The 20,544-nt window shown below is 49.1% G+C and overlaps 1 protein-coding gene across 3 annotated transcripts in view; it reads right to left on the reverse strand.

Annotated features, from left to right (window-relative positions):
• NABP2 (nucleic acid binding protein 2) overlaps positions 1-18,219 on the reverse strand; it is a 34,595-nt gene extending 16,376 nt beyond the window's left edge. For 2 of the 3 annotated variants that reach the window (XM_075334422.1, XM_075334423.1), the window contains exons 1-4: positions 18,111-18,219; positions 16,866-16,967; positions 12,693-12,831; positions 3,129-3,200 (exon numbers count right to left, since the gene is read on the reverse strand). In XM_075334422.1, the coding sequence (XP_075190537.1) occupies positions 3,129-3,200; positions 12,693-12,831; positions 16,866-16,944 (290 nt within the window). In that variant the 5' untranslated portion in view covers positions 16,945-16,967; positions 18,111-18,219. The remainder of the gene's footprint in view (positions 1-3,128; positions 3,201-12,692; positions 12,832-16,865; positions 16,968-18,110) is intronic. The other variant, XM_075334425.1, reaches the window with a different exon arrangement.
• Between the last annotated feature and the right edge of the window lie 2,325 nt (positions 18,220-20,544).

The following is a 20,544-nucleotide window of genomic DNA, read 5'->3' on the forward strand; positions in this document are numbered from 1 at the left end:
CTTTCCTTCTTTCGGCTTCCTGGTCCGCTGTCCCACAGCACGGGCGGGGCTGCCGACTCCTCCCCTCTCTCTGAGGTGACCGTCATTCATTGCATTCAGCGTTTTAAATCTACTTTCTTCATTATTAGCCATCATATCTGCATTCCACTGGTCCAATAGCTGGGATGTGACATTTACATTGTATTTCTAGCCTCTTTTAGATAACATTCTTCTCTATATTAACTGCAGTTAGCACTTTATTGTTTACCTCCTTAGGCTGTTATTTATAGCAGGCAAAATACAGATATATCAGCTAGGACGTCACATCTATACTTCATTTGCAGTATTTTGTAGTTAACATCCACTTTTTGATTCTACCTCAACTTGGATTTTTTTCTATACTGTTATCCCCTCGTCCCATCTTGGGGTCATACTCTCCTCCCCCCATTGATGTTTTTATGGTGTCTCATTGTGACCATCATTCCTTTTGTGTCTTTGTCCTTTTTGTATTTAAATAAACTTTGTGATTTGTTTTGCACTATTGATTACTCCAGGTTCTCCTGTTTTTATCATATGCTAAGGAGTATGTGCTCCATTGCGGGCACTCGTATCTTGTAATATGGTCAGTCATGGTTATGAAGTTAAAAGAGTATCCCGGCACACTATTACTCCCAAATGAAGAAAATCATGCAACTGTTCATAATGCAAAAAATTTTTTTATTTTTATTTTTATGTGCTGCAAATAATGAATAGCTGGTTCGTCCAATTGAGTCGACGTTTCGGCTTTAGGCCTTCGTCAGACTGGACTTTATCTGAACATGAACAAAAACACAAATCAATCTCATATATACATAATTGACAGCATGAAGAACAATTTCCAACACCATGTTACAATGTTAACACACGAATGACATCATGGTGGAGTAGAGACATACTATATCATATTACAGTACAATATTGTGTTTAGGGGATACAATCATCCTCTATTAATATAATACAATACATTTAGAACACATACTTCATAGTGGTATAGATATGCTCTGTATACTATGGGAAATCACTAGATTAGTGCTCATGTGAAAGTGGTAGATTATGAATGGAAGATCGACCAAAGAAAGGAAAAGAGGGAAGAAAAGAGGTAAGAGACTGAAGTAGAGGATCAAAGAAGAAAATATACTCAAAACTCCTGGAAGGACTATGAGAGAAATCAGGTTAGGTAAGCCCCCCAGAAAAAAGGGGGTGTGGTGGTCCGGTTGCGATCAAGGGGGGTCCCATGTGTCACTCACCAATATGGGTATGTCAGTACGCAGTCATATCAAGGCGTTAGCCAAACAATAAATAGCAAGGAAATTACGTCAATAGTGACATGAGCCTGATCTCCTGTGTTCCACAGACAGGATGTTGTTATACTAGCACACACCCACACTTCCTTTATAATGCCTGCACGCCGGAGCAATCCTCAGTGCAGAACCGCTCACTCACAGACCGCACGTCTAGCACCAGCGCGGTAAGTAATGGTAGCCGACCTCCTTCTCCTTCTGTTATCTATGACTCCTATGTACTGCCTGTGTTTTCCCTCATTCCCTCTCTTTATGATCTTAAGGTTGTATCCCCTAAACACAATATTGTACTGTAATATGATATAGTATGTCTCTACTCCACCATGATGTCATTCGTGTGTTAACATTGTAACATGGTATTGGAAATTGTTCTTCATGCTGTCAATTATGTATATATGAGATTGATTTGTGTTTTTGTTCATGTTCAGATAAAGTCCAGTCTGACGAAGGCCTAAAGCCGAAACGTCGACTCAATTGGACGAACCAGCTATTCATTATTTGCAGCACATAAAAATAAAAATAAAAAATTTTTTTGCATTATGAACAGTTGCATGATTTTCTTCATTTGGGAGTAATAGTGTGCCGGGATACTCTTTTAACTTCATAACCATGACTGACCATATTACAAGATACGAGTGCCCGCAACTCTTAACTTGATAACTTTTTTTCCCTGAGCACCTATATATCGGTGACGCAGAGCTTCTCTCCAATTAGTCATGGTTATGAGGTATATTTTTCTCATGTTTACTTTATCTAAGGGGTTAAAAAAAAATTCACAAGTTTGGCTAAAAAAGTGGAGCACTTTTTGCACTATTTTTAGAAAAACTCGTAGCGTTCTCATTTTTTTGGGATCTATGGCACAGTGACAGCTTATTTTTTGCGTCTCAAGTTGACTTTTAATGGTACCATTTTTCCGCAGATGTTATGTTTTGATCAACTGTATTGCAGCAACAAAAAAAAAAAAAAAAAACAAAAAAAAACACACAACACGTAATTTTGGGGTTTGGAATTGTTTTGCCGCTACGCCGTTTACCAATCGGCTTGATTTTATATTTTGATAGCGCGGGTATTTCTGAACACAGCGATACGAAATGTGTATATTTTCTATTTTTTTAACCCTTTAATTTTAAATGGGTCGAATGGGATGTGGAGGGGGGGAAATATTTGAACTTTTAGGGGTTTGGTTTTTTTTTTTTTAAATTCTCTCAACTTGTTTTTTCTATTTTACTATTTTATAGTCCCCTAGGGGACTATAACGATCAGCAGTCTGATCGCTCTTCCATTTATCCAGATCACAGCTAGACAGCTGAGATCTGGAGAAAAGCTGCTTTTCTCTCACACACTTCCCTCTGCCGCCAGTGAGAGAAAGTGACTCATGATAGCTACAGGAGTCACCACATGAGCCTGTGCTACCATGGCAACCACTGAAAGTCTCAAGATCGCATCACGTGACTTCCGATGGGGGTGGGTAAGTTATCCTTATGGCAGCGTGCGGATACATCTCGCTGTCAGAATTTGACACAGATGTAAGGGGTTAATAGGCATGGGTGGAACGCGATTCGACTCGTGCCTGGCATGTACACATGTCAGCTGTTAAAGTTAGCAGATATGTGCGCGGATTGCAACGGGCTGTCCACAGGGATTACAGTGACATGATCCATGACGTACCCAGTACGTCATGTATCGTGAAGAGGTTAATTGATTCTTCCTTTATGGCATCTTTCACTCAGGTTCTAATGTTGGTTTGTTTTTTAAAGCAAACATAAGAATTCTTAAGTACAATTTATGGAAATCTACATCATTTCTTACTCTCCAATCTTTTGCAGTTCACCTCCCCGACCTGTGTATAGAGTGAGGCAACCTTTGAAGATGGACGCATACCTGAAATGAGAAGGTGGAAGGCCATTAGATGGCAATTGTCCATATGTACAAGAGGGGAGCTACAAAACAGAATTGATAGGCTAACAGCATTAAGAGATTGAAATGATGTTAGGAGTCTTGGTAAATTTATCATCAATTACATCTTCACTACCAAAACAATATTATATACATCTGAAATAAATAGTCAATAGATAAGAGGCTTTAAGAAAATGGCAATAAGCTGGATATAATTTGCTAATTTGGATTGTGCGGTTAAAAATAAACCCATGTTCTTAACATTTAAGAATCCAAACTGTTCTCAATCACAAAGGCAAGAAATTCTTCATGTTATTGAGAAAACATATACTGTGTTTCCCAGAACTTAAGACCTAGCCCAAAAATAAGCCCTAGCAGAAATTTTCAGAAATAAGCCCTAGTTGCAGCTCACCATAATAGTAGTATACTGAAATAGGGCTTAGGCAGTTTTTTCAAGATATGTAACTGTTATTGCTGTACCTTGCCCCACAATGTTGCTGTAACTCCTTGAAAACTTATAGTTGCGTACCGGCTAGTTAAAACGTATGTTAATGCCCACTAAATATTTATGCCTACCCCCGCCCACCCCTCTGTGCTGGCATCAGTGATTGGGTGCAGTCAAAGTGCTATATTACTCGCCCGAGGACCGGTGGCTCTCCAGACGCGAGCGTGATAGCATGTATTTCTATGTAGCTGTCACGCTCCGGTCAGGAGAGCCATCATCTAGGCCAGTCACGGCGAACCTTTTACAGGCCGAGTGCCCAAACTGTAGTTCTAAACCCATTTTTTTTTCCGAAGTGCCAATCAATCCTATTATGTAAATAATTGATTTTAACCTTACCTTTGCAGTCTTCTCTTCTCTTCAGCAGGGGGCATCACACTCATGCGTGCTTACCACACATTGGAGCTGAGCCCCTGCCCTTTCCAGACAGCAGTTGGATTGATCCTTCTGGAAATAAATTGCAGCATGTTAGACAGAGATTTTAGCCTGGAATGCAATCAGATGTCACCCTGTAATCCACATCTACATTTCAATGTCTGAAGATCTTGAAATCCCATAAAGACGTACGAGTTGCTATTCTCCCCTTTCATTGTGTAGTTATGTCCCCTTCCTGGCCACTTCCTGGTAAACATGTCCCCCATCCTGATATATATTTCCTACATTCTGGTATATTTGTCCACATCATGGCCCCATCCTGGTAAATGTACCCCATCCTGGTAAATGTACCCCATCCTGGTAAATGTACCCCATCCTGGCATGTTCCCCCATGCTGTTAAATGACCCCATCCTGGTAAATGTATCCCATCCTGGCATGTTCCCCCCATGCTGTTAAATGACCCCATCCTGGTAAATGTACCTCATCCAGGCATGTTCCCTTATCCTGGTAAATGTACCCCATCCTGATAAATGTCACCCTTCCTGCTAAATGTTCCCCATCCTGGCATTTTTCCTCATCCTGGCATGTTCATGTACCCCCATCCTGGCATGTTTCCCCCCCATCCTTTCATGTTTCCCCCCATTCTGGTAAATGTATCCCCCATTCTGGTAAATGTATCCCCCATACTGGTAAATGTACCCCTTCCTGGCATGTTTCCCTTCCTGCTAAATGTACCCCATCCTGTCATGATTTCCCCCATCCTTACAGTCATGTTTACCCCCATCTTTGCAGCCATGTTTCCCCCATCTTTGCAGCCATGTTTCCCCCATCTTTGCAGCCATGTTTTCCCCGTGCTCTCCATGTTTTCCCCGTGCTCTGTTTGCCCCGTGCTCTGTTTGTATATGCCCCATGCTCCCATGTTCCCCCCGTGCTGGCTCTGTCCCCCGTGCTCCCCATGTGTCCCCCATGTAGGCTCTGTCCCCCGTGCTCCAATGTGTCCTCCGTGCGCTCCATGTTTGCCCCGTGCTGGCTCTGTCCCCCGTGCGCTCCATGTGTCCCCCGTGCTCCCCATGTGTCCCCCGTGCTCCCCATGTGTCCCCCGTGCTCCCCATGTGTCCCCCATGTGTCCCCCGTGCTCCCCATGTGTCCCCCGTGCTCCCCATGTGTCCCCCATGTGTCCCCCGTGCGCCCCATGTGTCCCCCGTGCGCCCCATGTGTCCCCCGTGCGCCCCATGTGTCCCCCGTGCGCCCCATGTGTCCCCCGTGCGCCCCATGTGTCCCCCGTGCGCCCCATGTGTCCCCCGTGCGCCCCATGTGTCCCCCGTGCGCCCCATGTGTCCCCCGTGCGCCCCATGTGTCCCCCGTGCGCCCCATGTTTCCCCCGTGCGCCCCATGTTTCCCCCGTGCGCCCCATGTTTCCCCCGTGCGCCCCATGTTTCCCCCGTGCGCCCCATGTTTCCCCCGTGCAGGCTCTGTCCCCCATGTGTCCCCCGTGCGCCCCATGTGTCCCCCGTGCGCCCCATGTTTCCCCCGTGCGCCCCATGTTTCCCCCGTGCGCCCCATGTTTCCCCCGTGCGCCCCATGTTTCCCCCGTGCAGGCTCTGTCCCCCATGTGTCCCCCGTGCGCTCCATGTTTCCCCCGTGCAGGCTCTGTCCCCCATGTGTCCCCCGTGCGCTCCATGTTTCCCCCGTGCAGGCTCTGTCACCCATGTGTCCCCCGTGCGCTGCATGATTCCCCCGTGCAGGCTCTGTCCCCCATGTGTCCCCCGTGCAGGCTCTGTCCCCCCTGTGTCCCCCGTGCGCTCCATGTTTCCCCCGTGCAGGCTCTGTCCCACATGTGTCCCCCGTGCGCTCCATGTTTCCCCCATGCAGGCTCTGTCCCCCATGTGTCCCCCGTGCAGGCTCTGTCCCCCCTGTGTCCCCCGTGCGCTCCATGTTTCCCCCGTGCAGGCTCTGTCCCACATGTGTCTCCCGTGCGCTGCATGTTTCCCCCGTGCAGGCCCTGTCCCCCATGTGTCTCCCGTGCAGGCTCTGTCCCCCGTGCGCTCCATGTTTCCCCCGTGCAGGCTCTGTCCCCCATGTGTCCCCCGTGCGCTCCATGTTTCCCCCGTGCAGGCTCTGTCCCCCATGTGTCCCCCGTGCGCTGCATGTTTCCCCCGTGCAGGCTCTGTCCCCCATGTGTCTCCCGTGCAGGCTCTGTCCCCCATGTGTCCCCCGTGCGCTCCATGTTTCCCCCGTGCAGGCTCTGTCCCCCATGTGTCCCCCGTGCAGGCTCTGTCCCCCATGTGTCCCCCGTGCGCTCCATGTTTCCCCCGTGCAGGCACTGTCCCCCATGTGTCCCCCGTGCAGGCTCTGTCCCCCATGTGTCCCCGTGCAGGCTCCGTCCCCCATGTGTCCCCCGTGCGCTCCATGTTTCCCCCGTGCAGGCTCTGTCCCCCATGTGTCCCCCGTGCGCTCCATGTTTCCCCCGTGCAGGCTCTGTCCCCCATGTGTCCCCCGTGCGCTCCATGTTTCCCCCGTGCAGGCTCTGTCACCCATGTGTCCCCCGTGCGCTGCATGATTCCCCCGTGCAGGCTCTGTCCCCCATGTGTCCCCCGTGCAGGCTCTGTCCCCCCTGTGTCCCCCGTGCGCTCCATGTTTCCCCCATGCAGGCTCTGTCCCCCATGTGTCCCCCGTGCAGGCTCTGTCCCCCCTGTGTCCCCCGTGCGCTCCATGTTTCCCCCGTGCAGGCTCTGTCCCACATGTGTCTCCCGTGCGCTGCATGTTTCCCCCGTGCAGGCCCTGTCCCCCATGTGTCTCCCGTGCAGGCTCTGTCCCCCATGTGTCCCCGTGCAGGCTCCGTCCCCCATGTGTCCCCCGTGCGCTCCATGTTTCCCCCGTGCAGGCTCTGTCCCCCATGTGTCCCCCGTGCGCTCCATGTTTCCCCCGTGCAGGCTCTGTCCCCCATGTGTCCCCCGTGCGCTCCATGTTTCCCCCGTGCAGGCTCTGTCCCCCATGTGTCCCCCGTGCGCTCCATGTTTCCCCCGTGCAGGCTCTGTCACCCATGTGTCCCCCGTGCGCTGCATGATTCCCCCGTGCAGGCTCTGTCCCCCATGTGTCCCCCGTGCAGGCTCTGTCCCCCCTGTGTCCCCCGTGCGCTCCATGTTTCCCCCATGCAGGCTCTGTCCCCCATGTGTCCCCCGTGCAGGCTCTGTCCCCCCTGTGTCCCCCGTGCGCTCCATGTTTCCCCCGTGCAGGCTCTGTCCCACATGTGTCTCCCGTGCGCTGCATGTTTCCCCCGTGCAGGCCCTGTCCCCCATGTGTCTCCCGTGCAGGCTCTGTCCCCCATGTGTCCCCCGTGCGCTCCATGTTTCCCCCGTGCAGGCTCTGTCCCCCATGTGTCCCCCGTGCGCTGCATGTTTCCCCCGTGCAGGCTCTGTCCCCCATGTGTCTCCCGTGCAGGCTCTGTCCCCCATGTGTCCCCCGTGCGCTCCATGTTTCCCCCGTGCAGGCTCTGTCCCCCATGTGTCCCCCGTGCAGGCTCTGTCCCCCATGTGTCCCCCGTGCGCTCCATGTGTCCCCCGTGCAGGCACTGTCCCCCATGTGTCCCCCGTGCAGGCTCCGTCCCCCATGTGTCCCCGTGCAGGCTCCGTCCCCCATGTGTCCCCCGTGCGCTCCATGTTTCCCCCGTGCAGGCTCTGTCCCCCATGTGTCCCCCGTGCGCTCCATGTTTCCCCCGTGCAGGCTCTGTCCCCCATGTGTCCCCCGTGCAGGCTCCGTCCCCCATGTGTCCCCCGTGCGCTCCATGTTTCCCCCGTGCAGGCTCTGTCCCCCATGTGTCCCCCGTGCGCTGCATGTTTCCCCCGTGCAGGCTCTGTCCCCCATGTGTCCCCCGTGCAGGCTCCGTCCCCCATGTGTCCCCCGTGCGCTCCATGTTTCCCCCGTGCAGGCTCTGTCCCCCATGTGTCCCCCGTGCGCTGCATGTTTCCCCCGTGCAGGCTCTGTCCCCCATGTGTCCCCGTGCAGGCTCCGTCCCCCATGTGTCCCCCGTGCGCTCCATGTTTCCCCCGTGCAGGCTCTGTCCCCCATGTGTCCCCCGTGCAGGCTCTGTCCCCCATGTGTCCCCCGTGCGCTCCATGTTTCCCCCGTGCAGGCACTGTCCCCCATGTGTCCCCCGTGCAGGCTCTGTCCCCCATGTGTCCCCGTGCAGGCTCCGTCCCCCATGTGTCCCCCGTGCGCTCCATGTTTCCCCCGTGCAGGCTCTGTCCCCCATGTGTCCCCCGTGCGCTGCATGTTTCCCCCGTGCAGGCTCTGTCCCCCATGTGTCCCCCATGCGCTGCATGTTTCCCCCATGCAGGCTCTGTCCCCCATGTGTCCCCCATGCGCTGCATGTTTCCCCCATGCAGGCTCTGTCCCCCATGTGTCCCCCGTGCGCTGCATGTTTCCCCCGTGCAGGCTCTGTCCCCCATGTGTCCCCCGTGCGCTGCATGTTTCCCCCGTGCAGGCTCTGTCCCCCATGTGTCCCCCGTGCGCTGCATGTTTCCCCCGTGCAGGCTCTGTCCCCCATGTGTCCCCCGTGCGCTGCATGTTTCCCCCATGCAGGCTCTGTCCCCCATGTGTCCCCCGTGCGCTGCATGTTTCCCCCGTGCAGGCTCTGTCCCCCATGTGTCCCCCGTGCGCTGCATGTTTCCCCCGTGCAGGCTCTGTCCCCCATGTGTCCCCCGTGCGCTGCATGTTTCCCCCGTGCAGGCTCTGTCCCCCATGTGTCTCCCGTGCAGGCTCTGTCCCCCATGTGTCCCCCGTGCGCTGCATGTTTCCCCCGTGCAGGCTCTGTCCCCCCCACATCTTGGCACAGCCGCACAGAGGCTAAAAATAAAAAAAATAAAAAAAAAAAAAAACTCACCTTCTGGCCCCCACTCCTCCACTGCTGTGTCCTCAGTCACTTCAGTTCCCGCGCGGCCACAAGACACCGGCACCGCCTACTGACGCTCCTCCATCTCCTAGGCAACAGGTCTGCGGCCCAGGAGAGGAGGCGTGTCAGAGCGAGGAGAAATGTCTCCTCTGCTAAACACCAGTTTGAGCTGCTGGCGCGACCACACCAGCAGATCAAACTGGCGCAGTGTGGCGACAGCGCACGTGCCAGCACAAACGGCTCTGCGTGCCCTGTCTGGCACGCGTGCCATAGGTTCGCCATCACTGATCTAGGCTAAGGATTGGGAACCCATCCTCAGACGAGAACTACAATAGTGTAACTACTGCACCCAATCACTGACAGAAGAGTTGGTCGGGGGAAGCAGGTGAATATTAATTTGCCATTAAAGGGGTGGTTCACCCATATTTTGTTATTGTCTAGATTTATATTATATTAAGAAACCATGTTTCTCTCAAATACCTTATGTTGGCAATAGTGCCTGTGAGAGGAGCTATTGCAGACCGCTGTTCCCCGCTCCGTGTGACCCCCGGGCTCCGTGACTTCGGAGATCTGGTGACGTGAAGTTCCTGACACTGCGGCAGGCCGCAGTGCGAGTGATGAGCTATGGGCGGCGTTTCACCGCTTGTCACAGCTCATCAGCTCCCTCCTCCCTCACAGCAAAGCGCTGCAAGTAGGAGACACGCTGGGCTGTGACAAGCAGTGAAACACCGCCCACAGCCCAGTGATTCAGGAAGACTGCAGCCACTAGCAGGGATGTGACATGTCCGGAACGTGACGTGACATCACCGGATCCCAGAGGTCACGGAGCGGGGGACCAACGGTCTGCAACAGCACCTCTCACAGGCACTATTGCCAACATAAAGGTATTTGAGAGAAATTGTTTCTCAACATAATATCGATCTAGAGAAAAAATATGGGTGAACCACCCTTTTAACGGGTGACCCAATCACTGGCATACAGTATGTGTATGTATGTGTTATAGTTAGATATAAAGTGGCCTCTGGAAGAGGTGAATAAGCCATTTAAAAATTATATATATATATATATATATTATATATATATATTTCGCCGCAGATCATATTTCATTTGTGAGGGATTTTAAAATTTTATATCTATGGAAAGAGGGGAAAAAAAACAACCAAAAAACACCCTAATCCAGTAACAGAATTCGAAACAAGAAAGACCAGGATATAGAATGAGTGAATATTGTCACTAACGTCTTAAAGGGAATAGGTCAGCAGAAGAAGACGATCTATTGTTTAAAATGAAGTAGTTGTGTTAAATATATTTTTCGCAAGATTACTAATTTTGTCTGTTTTTTTAACTAAGGATCATTATATGCAAAAAAAAAAATAAATAAAAATAATTAATAAAACATTGCCAAAAATACATATAAAACACAAACCTGATTTATAGAGAATCTGTCACTAGATTCATGCATGACAAAGTGGACAAAGCTGGGGTGGGATGGGGGGGGGTGTTCCTTATACCACAAGTCTTACGCCACTCCCTAACTGAAGTAAGATTTGTGGCGATGTACGCGCTTCTTAATGATTCAGGAGTTACTGATTAGTACATCGGGCATGGGACTGAGGCCTTAATGACTTGCGTCCCCGGCTCTGCTGTGAGCCTGGCAAGTGTCACGCAACTGTGATCCGATCTTGAGTGCCATTTGCAGCATTCTGCAGTTCTTCTCTTCTCGATATGGCAAGAGAAAAGAATCACAGATGGACCCTGCCTGACTAACACTAGTGCGAGTGTACGCTGAGGTTTTATCTAATTTCATTCATTCTTGTTAATCGCAAGAGCAACCGAACCCTAAGGCTATGTGCCCACGCTGCGGAAAATGCGCGGAATTTGCCGCAGATTTTTCAACAATCTGCAGCACAGCTACTCCCCAGCTATTTCTATGGCATTTGGGAACTGCTGTGCCCACGCTGCGTTTTTTTCCGCAGCGGAAATAATGCGAATTTCCCTGCGGAAAAATCAGCATGTCAATTATTCCTGCGGATTTTGCACATGCAAGTGAATGTTAAAAAAAAAAAGCAAAATCTGCAACAAAATCCGCACCTATGCAAAGGTGCAGTTTCCGGGGGAATGCTGCGGATTTAGCTGCAGAAAAATCCGCAGATACAGAGTCCCGTGGGCACATAGCCTAAGGACCAGTGCCCCCGCTGTGTAGTTGACACATATTTTCAGAAATCTGCAGCAAAATCTGCATGTCCATTGTGAAGCCAGCAAAGTCTGAGAATTCAGAAGTTCTGTCCCGCGTTGCTTATTTTTCCCTTGTGTATTTGGTGCAGAAAAAAAAAACTCTGCACCAAATACGCAAGGGACAAATACTCAACATGGGCACAGCACTTCTGCATTCTCATAGACTTTGCTGCCTTCACAACGGACATGCAGATTTCTGAAAATCTGCATCAAAATCCGCAGCGTGGGCACTGGGCCTTAAAGCTCGCCCCCTCACCAAGACCTGAATGAACAACACCAGTCTTGATGAATCAGAGCCATAGTAATAAAATCCAGCTTCTGCCCGCCCTGTGCCAGGTGTCTGATGTCTCTCCTTATATACACATATGAGGGATCCGTCAGTCACCAGCAGCGGGGCGGGGGCAGCACTGGCCTAGTCTATTCAGGACACAATTTCTCTGAAACACCATAACATTTTAGAGTAAACCCTATCTGGCTGTAATCGTGCTGCCGGGCTCTGATCCATGCGGTCAGTGTTTCAGGCAGCAGCAATCTAGTGACAGGTTCCCGTTCGTTTATTATCCGATGACACAGTGCCTATGACATTATCTTCACACATACTTTATTGGGTAAAAGTGCATGCAAGTCTTTAGCTTGTTACATGTGTTAATGTGACATTTTTTCCCCATCTTATCCTCTAAATTTCCTAACTTATTGCTGTACTTGGATTAAGCTTCACATATCAGTGCAATCCTGGCAGCTCCTCTTCTGGCTGGTGTCTGGTCATCATCATCACTGCGGTATGAAGGGGCTGGCCGCCTGCCTCAATTTAAAGGGAACCTCTCACGTGTAAATACGCTATTAACCTGTAAGTTAAACGCATTCTGAACCTGCCCGACACCTACACATTAAACCCCACTGCTGGGAGGAAACCAACATCATTCCCCCCGGCAGCATTCTGGTTTCAGTCATGGAGGCAGTGCCGGCGTGGGATCAGTCACCTCTGTATGGAGAGTGGCAGCTGCAATCGCTCCCCCGCACTGACTGACAGCCGCTCAGCCATGGATCCTGCTGTCAGTCAGTGCGGAGGAGGGGGGGCGGTTACAGCTGAAACCTGAATGCCAACATCAGGAATAAAGTATATTTCCTCCCAACAGCGGGGTTTAACGTGCAGGACCACGCAGGTTCCAAACACTATTAACAGGTCCCCCCCCCCCCCACACACGTGACCGGTCCCTTTAATAGGTAAGGCACCACTCTAATGTTTATGCATCAGCCATGACAGAAAAGGGATGTCATAGGTTTTAAGATTAGACAATCACAACACCTTTAACACAGAACGTTTGAGCCTTACAGTTCCAGGTTCCCTATTAGGGGATAATGCATCCACCATAATCCTCAAGACGACATCAACTGCCCACATTCCTAATCTTGGGTGGAGGCGTTCCCCGAGTCTGAAGGCTATAAATATGTAGATAAAGCCCAGGCATTTACCCCTTTGTAAGTCTGATGATGTCTCCAGGCTGTATTAAATTCCCTACATCATCCCATACAGAGATGTTGATGCTGCCCGTCTTGTCGGCCACTTTGCACGTCCTGACTTCATGTCCATCCTTGGTTTTGGTCACTCTACCTGCAAAGCATAAAGATATAAATATAGAATTTTACATATATACTAACATCTGTCATCTTTCAGGACAGAAGCGCACTGCTCCCCGGCCTCGCTGCTTGACATGGAGGCAATGTGCTCCTTACTGACGGTCCAACCATTGGCTGGTCTTAAATGGGAATCTGTCAGCAGATTTTTGCTACCTCATCTGACAGCAGCATGATATAGGCAAAGAGATCCTTAATCCAACGATGGAGCCATTCTGACAGTCAGAATTTTCAGATTTAGCCATGTAGCAGAGCCGAGACCATACCAGGGGCTCTCTACAGAGATTGTACATTGCAAGTGAGATGTCAATTAGAGAAGGGGGAGGGGGGGAAAACGCGTGTCAAATTGCTGTGCTCAGACAATGTAGTATGAGCAATAAGTCCTGCTGCTTAAACAAAAATAGCAAACAAACAACAGATTGGTCCTTGACAAGACAGGCCTCCCTGAATTCTCTGTGTTAACACTTGCAGCATCCTGTCTTCAGATTACATCATAAAAACCTGCTGACATTCCTTTAACTGTGCACTCTCCCTTATAACAAGCGGAGGTAGCTTTGCCTCAGTAGCACAGATTCAGTTGTACAGCTAGTGTCAGAGCAGAGTCTGCCCGCCCTAAAGGAAAGAGCTTGGAGATGCTGAGCTATTTGCTTAGGAAACCAGGCACAGCTGACTGTGGCAGTAGCCAATAACCTAGGCAGCTGGCAAGAAAATTAAAAAAGTGCTCTATTCTTACAACACAAAAAAAAACCAAAAAAAAAAAAACAAAACAATTGATGCAAAGTTACCGTTTTTTTTATAAGCACATTGTAATTTTATCAATTAAAGGGGTATTCTCAAGTTTGAAAGTTATCACCCGTCTGTGCAATAGGGGAAAACTTCACGATCGCACTGCCACTCCATTCATCCTTAATGGAGCCGATTAGATGAGGGCTGTGCTCGCCTGGTTTTCAATGCTCCCATAGGAACAAATGTAATGGCAATGGGTATGATCCATTAAGGCTGCATTCACATGGGGCTTTTCAGAGCTCTAGTTCTTGGTATCAACGGGAGTCCCAGTGGCCAGACCCCCAATGGATATGGGATGACTCAACCTTGAGAATACCCATTTAAATAACAAAGGATCAATCTTTAAATGGAATCTTCAGCAGGTTTTTACTACCTCATCTGAGAACATAATGTATGCAAGGGGATTGTGAATCAAACGGTGTACCACAGATTACTGGGTGCAGCTGTTCTCACATAATCAAAGAAATTAAAGGGGTTATCCGGCTTATTTTGCCTTTTTCTTGTCATGACACTATTGGGCTACATTGGGGCAGGTAAGTAGATAGTAACTACCTACCTACCCTGCTCTCAGCCCCTGTCCCCTCAGAACTCAGCAGTCATGTTACCGCTCTTGCCGCGATTTTGCGGCTTCCTGTGATGTCATGATGACAGGGCAGGAGCTTATATTCGTCTTGTCGACGGGCATCACAGCCGACGTCATGTAGCCGCCCTGCTGGAAGGGTACATGATGCCAGAGTCCCCATCCCCCTCCCCACATCCCATAGTGCAGGGGTCTTGCTGCCTGTTGCCCACATGCTGCTGGCGGCGCGCAAGTACTGGCCCCCTTGTTGAATGCTGCCTGTGCTGGGGCCAAGCAGTCAGTGCTGTATAGCATATGACTGATTCACTGGCACTGCACAGTTGGGAGCGCTGTATACAGCAATGAGCACTCGCCGGCAAATCAGAGGCCAGCAGCAGATCAGTGCAGTGGCTGTATACAGAGCTCGGCTCTGCAGAGTGCCTGGGAAATCGGTCATCGATATAAAGCGCTGTCAGCTGTGGCTTCTGATGCTGCTTGTGGCGCCCAGGCCCCTTGCTGATCGCAGCCTGTGCAGGGGGCCGTGCAGTCAGCGCTGTATATCAGATGACAGATTCCTCGGCGCTCTGCAGAGCCGAGCTCTGTATACAGTTATGATCAGCCACCGTCCAATCAGAGGCCAGCAGCAGATCACTGGAGAAGCTGCATAGCGCCTGGAAATCAGCCCTCTTGTATAAACCACTGACTGCACAGCCAGTGCACAGGCAGCGATCAGCAAGGAGGAGGCTGCAGCCGCAAGAGGCAGGACACAGGGCACCGAGGAAACGAGGACAAGTGAGAAGGATGGTTTTGTTTTTTGTGCGAGTGTGAAGAATGGCTGACTAGGGGGCAATTCTACAAGACAGATCATTGCTACAAAAACAGGAGCCCAAGGGGACATTACTACAGTATGGGCACAAGGAGAGGGGACATTACTATAGTATGGGGACAGGGATGGGCACATTACTACATTATATGTGCGGTGGTTAAGAGGTGATTGTGCTGTCACAGATGAGAGAAGTAGGATCACTGCTCTGTACTACCAATGATTGGATATACATAGCAGTGATATCTCATCTCTGCAGCACAATCCCCTCACATCCACCGCACATAATGCAGTAATGTGCCCATCTTTGCTGTAGCAATGAGAGGTCAGTGCTGGGGCAGAATACTGACAGCCAATGAGTGTGCAGGGGGCGGGGCTGGACAGTGAGGCCGGGCGGTGCCAGCTCTATTAGGATATTCGGCATAGGAAGATGTCATGTTTGGTTGAGCTGCAGGTAAACAAAGTGTGCAGAGAATAAAAGGCATAATTCAAGAGGAACAAAAGTTAGAAAACAAAACAGTAGGGGTGTTTTATATAACAACACAGCACAGATTAGTTAAAAAAAAAAAAATTTGGAGTTTATGTTGGACAACTCTTAAATTCAGGAACACAGCAGAGCTGGATAGCTGCCACCGTACACACCAGGCTCTCAGATTGTGCATTGACTGAGGTGTTAATCACAGCAGGGGGAGTGTTGGACTGCCAGGCAGGTGAGTTTCTAGTCCTGTAATGGTAACCACAGGGTAAAACTCCTTAGGTAATGTAAACCATTGCGGATGCACACACACACACACACACACACACACACACACACACACACACACACACACACACACTTTTTGTTTTGTTTTTTTGTTAACTTTTGCAGCATGCTGTCCTCAGCTTACATAGCAAAAACCACTTAAGCAAGCATTGTTGACCTTAGGGAGATCAACATATCCACTGCGGAGACACCATCACGTGTTTCTCAACGCAGTGATTCTAGAGCATTGCCCCCTGGGAAGTATTCCCAGGGGGCAATGCTCTAGAATCACTGCGTTGAGAAACACGTGATGGTGTCTCCACAGTGGATATGTTGATCTCCCTAAGGTCAACAATGCTTGCTTAAGTAGTCTTATACTAGGCATTGCCCCCACTAGCCAGATTCCTACTCCACACTGATGAGGGGCAAATACCCCGAAACGGCTGTCTGTGGATGGATACCATGTTTGGTATAGGTGGTCTCCTTGACTGGAGACTGCCCTTCCCGTGGTTGTTCCTTCCCGGTGAAAGACCTGGCTAGTTTCCTGCCAGCGTTGAGAAATACGTGATGGTGTCTCCGCGGCTTTCTTATTTACATAGCAAAAACCTGGTGACATTCCTTTTAATTAGCCTTGTGGGGTCCAATGGACCCCAAGAGAGTTTGTTCCCTTCATATTTCCACAGGTATGGAAGGTCGGTACCGTCCATTTCATTAGCTTCGTACCTTTGGCGTCTCTCTCCTCCTTTGCATTGAGAGACGTGATGTCAACTACACATCCCACAGAGAGCTGCTTGGAGTCCCATGGACTAAATGAAGTTTAAGCTGGTTTCATAAAAGAGCAACAAAGCTGCAAATCCCGGCTTGACTTGGACTAACCATATCATAAATCTCCATGTACAGAGCACCCATACATTGTACAGGCAGAGTTCCCACTATCAGACATTGCAAGTGTGTGTGTGTGTGTGTGTGTGTGTGTGTGTGTGTGTGTGTGTGTGTGTGTGTGTGTACACATTTTGAGAAAGAGAAAAAAAAAAACTACTATAGCAACACATTGTATTTGTATACACCATGTATAAAGGATTGTTTTCTTGACTTTCTTACCAGTCTCCAGGACAATGAAAATAATATTCAGGTTTTTAAGTCCAGGCTTCACATCCTTCACAAAGGTTTCAGTGGTCATAGTGGCCACTAGCGTTCCAAACCCTATAAAAGTATATAGAGATCACAGTTGTCACATTCCTATATAACGTAAGTGCATACAGCTGTGCCCAATTATGGCTTCAAAAAGGTAATCCGTCAACAAGTTTTTGCTATGTAATATGAGTGTAGCATGATGTAGGGGCAGAGAGCCTGATTCCAAAGATGTGTCACATAATAGACTGTCTTGCTGGAGACATCACTACAAGGCTAGCTGCCACAGGCCATGTAGTCCTCCTAATCTGTAACTACACCCTCACCACAGATTAAGAGTTTTCTGTCAATATACAGAGTACACAGAAAGCTGCCAATCAGTGGTGTGAGTGGGGTTATATAGAGCTCAGCATTCAAAGGAAAAAAAAAAAAAAAAAAAAAACACACATACCACCAAACAGATTGTATCACAACTGCTGCACCCAGTCAGTGAAACATGGCTGGAATCTGGGCCTCTGCCCCTAAATCATGTTGCTCTCAGGTTACATAGCAAAAACCTGCTCTGACACTCCATTCAAAGTATTTATCATGGAATTGATGGATACCCGAGCTCTGGATCTCGGTCAGTCCCATGCAGCTCGGATAGAGGAGCTGTGTAAATGCTCGACCCCTCCACCCTTACTGACCGCCATTTTTGTGTTCGCGGAGGATTCCTGCAGTTGGCCTCCAGTGATCAGACCTATCCTGTAACAGGTGAAACTTGTAAACCCCTTAAATAAAATGGTGAGGGAAGATAAAACCAATTGTGTATGGCTTCTATAGTAAAGCACATTCCCTGCTTGGAGCCCCATGGACTGGTATTTTGGAGCGACTAAATGAAGGTTGGTTCCATAAAAGCGCAATATAAATGTATGCTCCGGAGAGGTGCTTTATGGCCAATCAGCATCTGTGAGATATGTAGAGGAAGGAGATCTGCAGAGCTGATTGCTGGGACTCAAACATCATGGACGATCATTCATATAATATCGCATCCCAACCGATCTCCAGGCTCAATATCGGCCGATGTAATCTGCTCTCCTTTACTTCAATAACTCAGTGAGTTTTGTTAGCACAGTCCCCGGATGGCTGAATATCTCACTGCTGGGGAAGTGCCGCATGCTGTATGTGCCCTGCAGCACGGAGCCCACATGTTCGGGGCCGCAGACAACGTATTACCGTATGCTGATGGGTCTGTCACGACAGCTCCCTCCGGTCCCGATGTATCACATCTCTCGCCGCCAGACCCTGCTTTCTTTTTGCTGCACTTGCAGGAAGTCAATGATTTTCCTCAGCCAATGAGATCGCGAAAACCAATTCAGGGAGCCAATCACAACTTGGCATTACAAAAAGATACCAATAGGAACGTTCTGGCTGCGCAAGGCTGAAGACTGACATAACGTCATTTTGGGGGCGGAGTTATTTCGTGTGGGCGGGGCTCCTGTCAGCGGTGAAGCAGTGTAGTCCGGTCACGGTACAGGTGGTCGGTGCACGGGGTCGCCCCGTGACGTGAGGGTAGTGTGGCCACAGCTGCATACTAGGCGTGATTACCCCTCCACTGTAGCAGCGGCTGAACTCTATAGTCATGGCCTTTGTATCTATTGTGAAAAATTCAAAGATTTTACTTATTTTATTATTTTGCCAAACTAATAAAGGAAATAAATATACAGCTTATATATCACATGATGCATCTGGGAAATATTATAGCAAAGCAGTAATAAAAGAAAAAGTCTCTGCAAAAGATGCAAAAAAAAAAAGGTTTTTTTTCTTATATATTAATAACCAGTAAAATGCTTTCAACACATTAACTGATGTGAAGCTTAAACAGTAAAATATATATCATTTTGCTGCTTTGCATAGTTTGGCCTCAAAATACATGAGAAAGGTTCTCCAGCTTCACGACTACCCCTTCCTTGTCCTCCATTAGTCTAAGTTCATCAGTCACAATCCGTCGCCTTGAGGAATTACGGTATCCTGCAAAATATTTTGCAGGATTCAGTTTTTCCCCATAGACTTGTATTAAGGACGGATTGCGACTGATGGGCTTGCGTTGCATCCGCTATGCGACTGATCAATCATGGAAGCAACACAGAGTGTAACGTTTTTTGTAGCATGGAAAAAAACACAGTGCGCAGAATTCCGTCGGCATCCGTCGTTGGTTATAATGGAAGCCTATGGGCGCCTGAATCCGTCCAATCCATCAAATGATAGATTCCGGCGACGGTTCCGTCTTTTAGCAACAGAGCATGCTCAGATGTGTAATGTAAATTCCTTTCTGGTTAGAAAATATCTCTCTCTCTCTGTCGGTCTCTCTCTCTCTCTGTCAGTCGGTCAGTCTCTCCCCCTCTTTCATACTCACCGATCACCGTCACGGCGCTGCACGGCTGTCACACTGCTTCAGTGGCTTCTCCTGCTTTTGAAAATGCCGGCCGCTCATTATTTCATCTCGTATTCACTGCTTCCCTCGCCCACCGGCGCCTATGATTGGTTGCAGTCAGACAACGCCCCCATGCTGAGTGACAGCTGTCTCACTGCAACCAATCACAGCCACCGGTGGGCGGGTCTATATCATGCAGTACAATAAATAATTAATTAAAAAAACAGTGTGCGGTGCCCCCAATTTTGATACCAGCCAAGGTAAAGCCACACCTAAAAATATCAGCCAGCAGCCTCCCAGAATTGCCGCATCCATTAGATGCGACAGTCCCGGCACTCGACCCGGCTCATCCCGAATTGCCCTGGTGCGGTGGCAATCTGGGTAATAAGAAGTTAATGGCAGCCCAAAAAAACACCCTCTTTCACCACTTTATTCATCCCCAAATACCCCTCCCAGATCTGGTGTAATCCACACAAAGTCCCACAACGCTTTCAGCTCCGCTACATCGGAAGCTGACAGGAGAGGCCGTAGAGCACTGCCGCTCGCTGTGAGCTCCACAGAGCAACTGAAGTGAGTCGCGCTGTCAGAGGTGACGTCACTCAGGTTACCCGCGGCCACAGCTGGATTCTGGTACAAACTGCTAAAACGGATCAGTTTTTTTACCGGATCCGTCTCATCAGTTGTACCACAATCTCCAACGCATCTGTCACATCAGTCACAAATTGGATTGTGACTCATGCAAAACAACGGAAGTATGAGTGGTATTTGGGCTAAGATGCCATCCGTGCTACGATCTGCAGCTCTATCATACAATAGTGAGCTGGACACCTTTTCCATTTCATAGTTTGTCCTCCAAAGACAGTAAAAGATCGCTGGGGAACCTATTTTTTTTTTTTCTTTGATCTCAGTTTTTTCCAATGTAACCAAAACTACAATTCATCCTACAAAAAAAAACGATCAATTGGCATCTATGGGGACAAGGATCAGCATGGTGTCACAGATAAATGCTGTCGACAGAGGGAGTAAGGTTCTAAGTATGACAAGATTCCCTGTTTATTGGCGGATGTTAATAGATATTTGTATAGTATCTTTTTTTGGACTTAGGGATACTTTGCACGCTGCGACATCGCTACTGCAATATCATCGGGGTCAAATCGAAAGTGACGCACATCCGGCGCCGGTAACGACGTCGCAACGTGTAAAGCCTAGATGCGCCGATAAACGTTCGGAAAAGCG

The sequence above is a fragment of the Anomaloglossus baeobatrachus genome, chromosome 2 (assembly GCF_048569485.1).
Source record: "Anomaloglossus baeobatrachus isolate aAnoBae1 chromosome 2, aAnoBae1.hap1, whole genome shotgun sequence".
Taxonomy (NCBI): domain Eukaryota; kingdom Metazoa; phylum Chordata; class Amphibia; order Anura; family Aromobatidae; genus Anomaloglossus; species Anomaloglossus baeobatrachus.